The 11,606-nt window shown below is 39.5% G+C and overlaps 1 protein-coding gene across 1 annotated transcript; it reads left to right on the forward strand.

Annotated features, from left to right (window-relative positions):
- Positions 1 to 191: 191 nt before the first annotated feature.
- LOC114667315 (myb/SANT-like DNA-binding domain-containing protein 3) lies at positions 192 to 9,187 on the forward strand. The gene is made up of 3 exons (XM_028822580.2): positions 192 to 351; positions 943 to 1,696; positions 7,563 to 9,187. Exons 1-3 carry the CDS (start codon positions 334 to 336, stop codon positions 8,261 to 8,263), a joined length of 1,473 nt encoding a protein of 490 aa, XP_028678413.1. The 5' UTR covers positions 192 to 333; the 3' UTR covers positions 8,264 to 9,187.
- The last annotated feature ends 2,419 nt before the right edge of the window (positions 9,188 to 11,606 follow it).

Genomic DNA, 11,606 nt, shown 5'->3' on the forward strand with positions numbered 1-11,606 from the left:
TCCAAGAATCTGTTTCACAACCCAGTGTTTGGGAGGAGGCACAGCTATTCCAGAATGGTACACAAGCTTCAGTATGTGCGACAGAGCAAGTTCGGAGCACACAGAAGCAGAAAAGCTCTTTAGGACAGCTGAGCCGATCTAATATACAGGAGGAGTCTGGAAGCATTGGTGGCAGGGAAAATGGTTTCTTCTATCCTGAGATCACTGGACAACAATTTCAGCTAAATGGACTGGAAGGAGGTGGTCCCATTGATAACAATCTCTCAGATTTAAAACATTCTTCCCAAGAAGAAGCTCCAGTCAGTCTAACATCTTCCTCTACTACAGTAACAAATGCAGATACAAGCACAGGTAAGACCATAAGAGCACTGACAACATTTAGGAATCAGAAAGGCCTAGTTTGGGAAGCAAAAGCAAGCACTCGTAACATCAGAACAAAGAGTTGTTTAGTCAGTTTCTCCCTTTTATTTATCTCCACTTTTCACATGACACTGCAGTCTTGGGTCTATGGGGATATCGGTTTAATGGTGGCAGCACAGTGGGACAGTAATTAGTGTGGCTTCTTAACTCCTGTTCCCGATTATTGTCATTTTGGAGTCTGGATGTTCACATTGTGTATGCATGAACATTTCTCCCCACCTTCCAGAGATCTACTTGTTAGAATGATTTGCAATTCTAAGTGGGCCTTCTGCCCTGTCCAGTATTGGTTTATGCCTTGGTCTCGTTACATCTCCGGTCACTACTACCCTGAATTGGATTAGACAGATGTAAGAATAGAATGTTGTGTTACGATTTAATAGTCAGAACACTCCTGAATTCACAATTAAATTTATTCTCATCAGCCTGGTCTTGCTGCAGGCCGTATATTATCCTAAATACCTGATTCTGCTACCACAGCTTGCATGATTGTTCCCCTTCATGTGGTGAGTTTTTTCTTTACAGGTATTTTTTGTTTATGCAGGACAGTGGGGTGGTATGATTGTTCCAAATCAGCAGCCTCCATACTGGAATTCTGAAAAAGAGTCAGGACAGGGATCCAGTGCTGTCCGGTCTTCTTTCAAAGCATCTCGCCACTTCTCGGAGCTCGAAAAGGGAGTTCTGTTGAGTCTGATTGACCTGCACAGAGCCGTGCTTGAGAGTCGTAAGGGAGATGCTGGCACTGTGCTCCGTAAACAGCGTACCTGGCAGCTGCTTGCACAGGAGTTTAATGCACACCCTTGTGTCTTTCAAAGGGATGCCAAGCAACTTCGCAAATGTTGGGAAAACATCAAAGCTCGGGCAAAAAAGACTGCAGCCCAAGGTCGAAGAGCAAAGCTGCCCATTGGGGAGCGAAGACCCCTGGGTAGTACAGCAAAAACTGACCCACTGATAAGACTGGAAACTCAAAATAGCCAGAATGCTAAAGACAAGACTGGGTCTTCAGCTGGAGCAAACGAACAAGGTCTCAGTCTTGAAAATCCAGAATGGAAGAATCTCCATCAGCAAGGTCGGAAAATAGTCTCTGTGGAGAGACAATCAGGACTAGTGTCGGGAAGTATTAGCTCTGTACGAGTGCCATCTCTGGACAAAGTCAGAAAAGCAAGCAGTTCAACTATAAACAAAGCAGTTCCCAGTCTGACCAGCACTACCCCAGTTACACCTTCTGCCTCCACATCCACCGTTCAGAAGCTACCAGGAAGTAATAGACTAGCTCAAGGTATGTGGTTTCTGACTAGAGTTTACCACTGCAGTTATTCTGTGTGAATTACAATTGCTACCCAATTCCTTTGCTACCAGTCTAGTCTCGCAGCGTCAGACGTATAATACATATGTATAGACGCAACCATGAGTGATTTTGCTTAAAACTGAGTAAAAAAATTAGACGGCTAACTGAGTGTCTTATTTCTAAACCAATCCAACACTTCATGAAGGTGGCGTTCAAATAGGGGCAGTGATTTTGGACTTCAAAGAGTAATGAAACTCTCGTTAATCAGATCTGAAAGAGAACGAGTTTCTGATTCTGACAGACTGTCTACAGCCAAAAAAAGTCTTCTGAAAGAGCCCTATTAAATGTGTGTCGCGTGTGCAGAGAGCTTATTGCAGGAGTGAAAAATAAAAATAACCTTTTACAAGGGAAAAACCTTTCCGAAATGTCAGACTATAAATTGGTGTTCAGAGACATCAGTTTACTAGTGGTAAACTTGAACAATAACATTGCCTCCAGTACTCTCTGTTGTTCACTGTTATGTTAGTGTCGATGTAAGGTTTAAAGAATTGGGTGAAAATATGAATTGTAAAATATGCATTCCTGCCTTGCGCCCTGTAGTTGGCTGGGATTGGCTCCAGCAGACCCCCGTGACCCTGTAGTTAGGATATAACAGGTTGGATAATGGATGGATGGCATTCAAAGTAAATGATGTGTCAGACCCCATCAAAAGGCCTACCGTTAAGAGAGCTGATAACAAAGAGCCAAAGCAGATGCAGATTTCAGCTTTCATAACACCAGAATTAACACAAATCTGCCTAACGACACAAGTAGAAGCACAAGGCTGCACAACATCCACCTTCTGACTTCACGTGTAAACGAATAACTAAAGAAAGCCAACATTACTTCCGTCTAATTGGAAATTCAAACATACCCTGGCAGAATATAGCCACAGGGTTTTAACATGTAGTATATTCATAGGCTACAATGCTTATCTATACTTGACTTGCTGTTATGCCTTATAGTGATAAAAGTGTCAAAATGACAGAAAGATATCGTAGCAGACAGAAGCGCTTCTCAAACATATGAAGCCAAGCAGCTGCAGTGGTCTTTGTGTGTGTGTGTGTATGCCTCTCTAACTCTGTGGCAACACTCATTAAAATCTAAAAATTGTATCATTAAGCTTCAGTTACCTTGTGCTACTGAGCTCCTGAATTGAGAACAGCAGTTTTAGCTTTTTATTTCTCTCGGAGTCAAGTCTTTTGTTCAGTTACTTTTCCTTTCTCCCTGAAACCCCGGAGGTTTTAAGTGCATGAACTGGAGGAACTGTGGCTTTGTTTTAGGAAGACGCGCTCTTCACTACAAATTTTGTAACAAGTTGTCCCCTGTCTTATATAGTTTTTTGAGAATCATGTGTGGCCTCGCGAGACAACTGCAGACCATTATTGGTATATTTGACATACTGCGCTGACTTAAGTAATTGACGGATTGTAAATTGGAGGCTCGCCCTTCACAGGTATTTTGTGTTTGTTTAGCATGATAACAAATGATGTTCAAACACCAACGGAAAAAGTGGCAGACTTAAATTGGTCTGTAGACATTTGGGATTGTATATTCAGCTTGAACTGTATTTATTAACATGGTAATTAAATGTACCTTTTGCTCTTGGCTGAATTTTTGACAGTGTGAAAGGTATATCTGAGGGAGATGTCGAGCTTGTGCATGATTATGGCCATCGATGTTATTCAATAACAGCTACCCAAGGGCCATTCTCACATACATCTCATTGCTGTGGGGCAGTGACAATCCATGGCAGTACTGAGAGTGTAATTCATAGATTTAAGTCCTTTCTGGTTTTAATTTTTTTTTTAGAGTCACTGTGCCAGTTTCCATGTTCTGTTCTGTGACTCTTTCTACGGTAAAGAGCACAATACTAAATTAAACTGAACTGAATTTTAATTGAGATAAAGAGAACTATGATTTAGTGGAGGATAAAAGAAAAACTAAGTTGATTTAGCAGAGGGAAAATAAGACTGGTGGTTTTTGAATTGCTGTTACTGTAGTGAAAATTATTCTTAATGAGATAAAGAATCAGTCTTGGCAATTTTTTTGCTTGTTCCCACAAATAGGGTTGAACCTTAGTCCTCAAACTCGCGTTTCCAACACAAAGTGAACATAGAAGTGATCAAATGGATTGAGCTCTGGAGAACAAAATTGCTTTTAGGCTAATTAGATAGCATTGCTGTATTCTGTGTGAAACATGATTTCACTGCACCATAACAAGTTTGAATACTGTTAGAATATTACACCCTATGGTGTTGCTGGCAGAAATTAATTCAAAACTTTGCTGAAGGAGTATTGAACAAGATCAAGTGGTGCTTTCTTGGAGTGGGACCACAGAGTCAGACCTACAAAAACATCTGTTCTCTAAGCTCTTGTGGTTTCTTCCCACATCCCAAAGCCATGCATATTATGCAATTCTAAACTGACACGGTGTGACTCGAGTATAAGTGTGTCCACTTGGGAAGACATTAGGTCCAAGGCTAGTTGTGGTATTGAGCTTGATGCCACCAGTATAGACTCTGCTAGATCTTATTTAGGAAACAATAGGTGCAGAAAAATGATGCAAAATAACCCACACTCAGCAACTTCGCTAATAAGATTTTTTTTTGTAACCATAAATGTATCCGTGTCTGTAATCAGTCTTGTAACACTGACCTCAAATTTATGACATGGAAACCCAAATATAAATGTGATTACGCAGCATTAGAAGCATTTAAGTGAAGCTCATTGTTCTTGTGTGGAGCCGTTCACTTACTTGATGTTATTTCTGATTGCTGCCTAGTTGATAGCTGATTTATGTGACCGTCATCCCTAATTAGGCATCTTGCACTTTGGACCAAAGGTCCATTTCACCACACATTCACTCATATACAGAATTGGGGGGGGGATTAACAAACTTTATACAGACAGGGCTTTGGATTCTGAACCTGTGAGTCAACAGTGCCTTAATAAGATTTATACAAATAAGTCATAATTCACAATATTACTTCCAATTGACTATACATATTACATGTACAGTTGAAGTATTTGCATCAAGTGTAGACATTATTCAGTTTTTAATTACAGGTGGAGATAAATCAGACAGTCACAGGCAATACCTCTGCATACCACAAGACAAGCAAGTGCAAATTTCATTGTATTCTGTACACATGACAGTGGACTTGACAGGTGCTAAGGCAATTTTGATGAAACTGCTTAGCAGCCTGTAATATTTTCCAACTGTTTCCAGCACAGAAGTATTTTGAGGCTTTTCAGTAAGATCACTTAAGTTTTGCTTCTAAATGATAATTAGTAGGAAAAGCATTTCGTAGAGTAACAAAAATCACCTTTCATCAGAACCTACCTCAATTATACTTGTAAATCCCTTGTTTTCGCTGGACTGACAGTCTGTGTGTATTGACAGTTTTAGCAGTGTTTCTAAATTGTTTTTTATTTTCCATTTCAAACAGGTTAAGAATAACACAGCATAATGTGGGATATGACTCCTTTTTATTTTTTTTAATCATAAAATGTCAAATTTAAAATTCTTCATAAGTTTATGGAGGAATAATAACAATAACCACTCATTGCAAGAAGAGTAAAAACTACTAAGAGAAAAAAACAATTGAAATTGCCAGAGACACGATGATACAATATTGTTACGGCACAGATCACGATGTGATGAAACTGAAAAAGTAAAGGTATTCCCATGCTGAAAAGAAAAGAAGATAAGAGACATTTTCCATATACATTGTCTCCTACCTTTTTTGCTTTTCAGCGCGGGAATAACTTTTATCTGCTTACCTTTGGACATTGTGAAAGACTGCGGTCTCCGTGACCCCTTGAACCCTCTGAGCAGATGTCAGACACCACATAAAAGTCCAAATATAACTTTTATTTAGACCAATATGTGCACCAAGCACCCTATACACTCTAACACTCATATAATTAATCAATACACAATAACCACCACTCCCAGACACGTCGCCACCCTACCTCCCAGCTCAGCTCGGCATACTGGGCTTTCCCATAGTCCTTTATACTCCCTGACCCGGAAGGGGTTCCTGGCACAACCCACAAGTCCGTATTCCTTCCGGGTCAGGGTAAACAGTCCTTTTCTTTAACCCGGAAGTACACCGTTTCCTCCTGTCCTGGGATTATGATGTACTTCCGGATCATAGGGCATATAAGAGTCCCCGGGTTTCCCTACAGCGACTCCTGGTGGGTCCCCAAGGCATCCAGCAGGGCTGTGCATAAAAACTACATAGTCCATGAGTCCCTGCTGGAACTCGGGGCATGTCCATGCTGCAGGGAAAGCTCCACCTGGCGGCCTGGGGGTATTGGCCGGAATGACAAGCCGGCCACATATCACAACATACATGGTGTTGCAGTCCTTCACTAACTTTAAGTGACATTCTTAATACTCTCCGCAGTAACACTGAAAGTGCTCACTTATTAGAAAGAACTAGGGGGCTTTGCCCCTTGCTCGCTTTGCTTGGCCTGAACCTGTACTACGCACCTGAACACACCCCAAAGTGACGTGGTCGCTTCTCCGACACCCCCTCATAAATGGTGATACAATGGGAAACATATAACAGTTTTTTTTTTTTAACCTCCTCTTTGCTTGATCAGCTGCTGGCTTGCTGCTGCTGCCATCCCATGTGATCTGCATTTTGCTTGGCGCACTTCTGTCATATCACCTATGTCCATATATTCGATCTCTTTTCGCTTTTACCTTTTCATCAATATCGCATTGAATTTTGATTCCGTGTTTGGAAATACATTGTGACAACGCAACGTATAACTGCCCTTGACTGAATATCGTTTCTTTCTCTCTACAAGAAATGTGTTTGACATAACCAAGAGTCTTTTCCAAATCTCTTTGTATAAGTTCTTGTCTCGCGTAGCTTCCAGGCCCCGGGCGTGATTACATCACTTGGCACGAAGACTCGTCTCGCGGGATGTGAAAGTGTCTCTGAGACAATGGTGTCTCGTCTCCTTCCAAGATTTTTTTTTTTATAATAGAGAGAAAAGTGCACTACTACATCATACAATCTTAGCTCTTAGTTGTGTCTTGTGAGATGAGTCTTTGTTTACAGTGTTACCAAATACTTGATGTTTCAAGCAATGTTTGCAGATTTCATATTTTCGTATCAAGCCATTTCTTCACTCTTACATTGTTACAACCAAAAATGAATCCAAAGGCTCAACTTTTAAACATGGTTGGAGAATTTTACATCAGGATTTCTGAGACCATACTGAATTAGTGTTCACCATTAGTTCTCTAAAAATTGCTCACAAGCTGTTTACATTTTTTACCGAGAGAAGAGATGTTCAGATTGCCATCTAAAAAATCATAACTTGAAAATGACAAAAAGATGATGCTTGTTTTCAATTTGTTGATAAGCCATCATAACAAAAATAAATTTACCTCAAGTTGTTACGTTGTTTGCATATGTGTATAGCGTCATTATTGTTACGAGTACAGTAAATTACTACTTACATGTGTTAATCAACATGTCACCACTCTCCAGCACCATGATTAGTGACTACAACCACCTTACCTCATCATTTCAGTCTGTTTTCCAGAAAAAACCTTGGAACAGTTTACAACACTCATTATACTAGAAGACATATTAATTTAGAAGATTTTAGAAAATTATTGTAAAATTTGTAGTTTCTATATGGTAGATTTTCAATAGCAGTATTTCTCACCTGCTGTCATATTTTTGTAACATTGTTTAGCAAAGTAATGCCAGCAGTGCTTGACATTGTAAATTACTTTCTATATATCATGAATTACCTTGTGTTTCTTTGTACTTTACCTCTTACATAGTGAAAGTGGTTGATCTTTGTGAAGATGACTGGGGATCCTCTGTAGATGATGTGATTTCCTGCAGCAGTTCAACCAAAAGCACCAGTTCACAATCTGGGGCCACTCCACCTATCCCTGCCAACTGTTTGCTGTTACCTTCTGGGCCAGAAAAAGCAGATCTGTCAAGGGATGGTCAGGAAAGAGCAGGTGAAAATCCTAGGGCTGTTCATGGAGTCAGTCAGCCTGTGTCCTTTAACACCTCCTCTATCAGTCCATTCTCTGCCTCTGGGATTGGTGAAACCGACGGTAGACTTGGACTAGCCAAGGACAAAAGAAAACGAAAAGCCAACTTCCGAATGCTGCCTGACAATACAAATGGCGTATTTATGGGGCCACCACGAAAGGAAGAACAGCTGCAGTTAGCTATGGTGCGGCTCCAAATAAGGCAAATGACTGAATTACATACACTTAAGAGGCAGCAATTAAAAAGAGCCATGGAAATGGCTGAGGAGGAACACAAAGCCAAGATTAAGATGCTTAGGCAGAAGGAGTTGTTCTGGGAGAAGAAGATTCAGACTCTTGTGACTGCTGCACCATCCTTCAGTTCTTCCTCCTCTTCGTCATCTGCCTCCTCTTTCTGCTCACAGACACCTCATCTCGCACCTGCTTGGAAAGATAACATGAACCGGTTCAACAAGGAGCCTATGGACAAGAGGATTTAATAGGATATGATCTCAGCTGGAGGCTGTGATCCAGTTTAATAACTTGTAAAGCATTTATGACATCAAGGCAGCTCCTAATTTGGTCATTCACTGAATACAAATTGTAAGTGACTGGGTGAAATACAAATTAGGAAAATTATATTGTTACGTATCTACCAGTGTTGACGTGGGTGAGTTTTAAAATATGACTGACTGTCATTCACCAGCTTAATGCTCTTCAATGTGTTACTGATTTCAGCACCAGTACTGTGAGCTTCCTGTTTGTTCTGACTAACTCAGGCTAAAACCGAGATTCACATAAGAAAATATCCACAAACCTTGCACCAGAGTCCAGTTGCATTCTACAGTCGGAAGAATGTTGATGAAGGACAGGGTTGTTTTGGTTTTTTTTTTGTTTGTTTTAATCTCATCATGATTGGAAAATTTGTTTTCTACTGTGAATTGCATACTAAAGTCTGTTTTCCCTCAACATCCAGGGGTTTATGGATAAGTGCGAACCTTCCCTATGTTATTTGATACTCTCCTAGTTACAGTACAACTCAAGAGGTCCGCTTACTCAGCTGAGCATGGGAAATTCCCTTTAACTCCACTGGATGAGCTGCCACTTCGGGCTTGGAGGCCTTGGATTTGCAGCTAGCTTCTCCATGTAAGGATGTGAAATGAAGAAGAGCGAGACCCTGAGTGTTTCCTCACTGGGGACAAGGAGATAAGGTAATCTTAGAAAAACTGGTCTGAAAAAGTCCTTATGCTATATAGAACAAGAGGTGCATTTGCTCCATGGAAGGAGTCATTTAAATTTTTTGTATATAAATCTATAAAGAGCATCAAGCATGAGGAACTCTGTTTATAAAAACAAAGTCAACCTTTAAATGTCCTATTATCTTTATCATGTTAAAATAAAAATTGTGTAATTCAGTGTTTTAACTTTGCAGTACAACAATACATATATAAATGTAATGAATTATTATTATTATTATTATTATTATTTGCTATTTGACATATATTCCCAGTAATATAATTAATACAGTGAAATTTGGCACACATGCGAATACCCTTCCCAGTGGTCATCCGGTTTTTCTTGGTACTGGTTTTTCCATCCAAATCCAAAGATGTCCCTGTTAGGTTAATTGGCAATTGTAAATTGGCCCTGTGTGTACAAGAATGAGCACTGTGATGGACTGGTCCCTTGCCCAGGGTTGGTTTCTGCCTTGCTGCCAAGATAGACTTGAGCCCTTGTAGCGTCTTATAGATCTAGAACAAAAGTACCCATCTTAATAGTCATTATCTGCACCTCCCCAGGCTGGCAAGACATTAATCAGGCTTTCTCCTTGCAGTTGCCATTGTCTTAGGCATTTTGTGTCATCCAGCACAATTTTCCAGCCACATAATTTTTTTCTTTATTCTCCCCACCTCCATCACACTATATCCCTCATCTAGTTATTGTCTTTCATAACCAAACAATCACACACACACACACACACACCACTTTTTACATTATTGCTAATATATTTTATCAGCTCAGGATTTCTCTCCGCTTCAGTTTAACTTTGCACAACCTTATGATCATTTTTACCTCCCATTATTTTTTGTTTTATTGCAAATATGACACAATGGCACCTTTCAGTTCAGTATAAAGCCTTTAATAAGTTGAATGAGGACAGCTCTCTCCAAGGATCCTTCCATGCACAGCTCATCTTTGCTTAAAACCACTGTGTCTGCAGTTTCAGTTGTATTCAAGATGTTACCTAAAGTGTAGCAATGCACTCAATCCCAGAATCAAAATATAGAATTATTATCAGTAGTATATGGGAGGCATGGTGGTTGGTTCCTCAAGGATCCAGGGTTCAAATACCATGTGGAGTAACTGTGGAGTTTTTCTTTCTATGTCTGTATGGCCAGTTCTCCAGCTTTTCTGGTGTTCCTATTACCATATATCCTAAAAATGAGCTTGATTGACCACGTGTGTATTCAGAAGTAGGTTCTGCAGTGGGCACCTGCTTTGGCCAGGATTGTTTTCTGTCTCTGGCGTCCTGCAACCACATATTGCACTAAGCTGGCTTAATCTAAGTTTGTAGTTCTGACTTGAAATATAAATATGATATAGATAATTTTTCCAAAATACTAAGTTAAAATCACTTGAGAGCTTATACTGGGATTTTTAAAACCCATGTGTACTAGTTCCAGACAGTGTGATGCTGAGACACTCGCCTTTAAAGGAATACTCCATTAAAAAATGCTACTTACCCCATGTTGTTTGTAGCAGTGGCCAGGAATATTTTTAATGACATTTTTTCATGGAGAATGGAGCTCACAAAGTGATACAATTGGCTTCAGTGGAGGCATCAAGGGGCAACATTGGAAACACAGCAAACAATATTTAAACGTCCTTGAAAAAAAATCTTATTGCTTGTGTTGCATAATCCATTTGTGGCTTATCCAGTGCTGTACTCACCATATCTAAAACGTATTTTTGCTAAAATATCCTTAAATAAATACTTCAAGAAAATTAGAATAATGCCCGAATGATAAGCGAGTCCAAATGAATCTGAAGACCCTCCTAGTTCTCTAATTCATTGAACAGCCGCCCTGTCTTTAATTAAAAACTTAAATTTGCTTGGACACCCTTCATTTTCATGCACTACTCGCATTTCCTTAGCAATCACTTCAAATAACAGGGTAACAGAAAAAAAAAAACCAAAAAAGTGTTCCTTTAAACCACAAGGTTGATTCCTACCTCCGTCTCGCTGTGTGACTCCAAACAAATCAATTAACCTGCTTGTATCCCAGGTATAAAAAACATCTTTAATGGTGTAATGTGTGGATAAAGGCATTCACTCAGCAAAACGTAATAAAGTCACATATAAATAATATTGTATTTAAGAAGCCATACTGTGTGATTGTAATTTAAAAGTCTCCTAGTGCACTAACAGGAGTGCCATGTAACAAACTACTTTTGAATGTTTCTTGTTGTTGTACACGCTTATTGAGTCAAATGGCTCAACATTTTTGATGCACTGACAAACCCAAAAAGGTCAATTCAAGCGATCAGAAATGATATTATTAAAGAATTTTCAGTTGTTCTGATTAAAATGAAGTTCTATAATTTAATAAATTGTTATTTATCAGGGCGCCAGACTGGCAACATGTTGTATGTTTACTGAGAATGCAGATACGAATTTCACTGTACTCTGTGCATGTGCCAGTACACTACAGCAGCTACTACCTACCTATCCTAAATTATAAAAAAGAGAATGTAAGAATTGGGTTTGTCTGTTTATTGTACGTGATACATACAAATACAGTATTTCAATGTAATTAACAAAGCAATTATTACTGTAACAAG

The sequence above is a fragment of the Erpetoichthys calabaricus genome, chromosome 17 (assembly GCF_900747795.2).
Source record: "Erpetoichthys calabaricus chromosome 17, fErpCal1.3, whole genome shotgun sequence".
NCBI classification, from domain to species: Eukaryota; Metazoa; Chordata; class Cladistia; order Polypteriformes; family Polypteridae; genus Erpetoichthys; species Erpetoichthys calabaricus.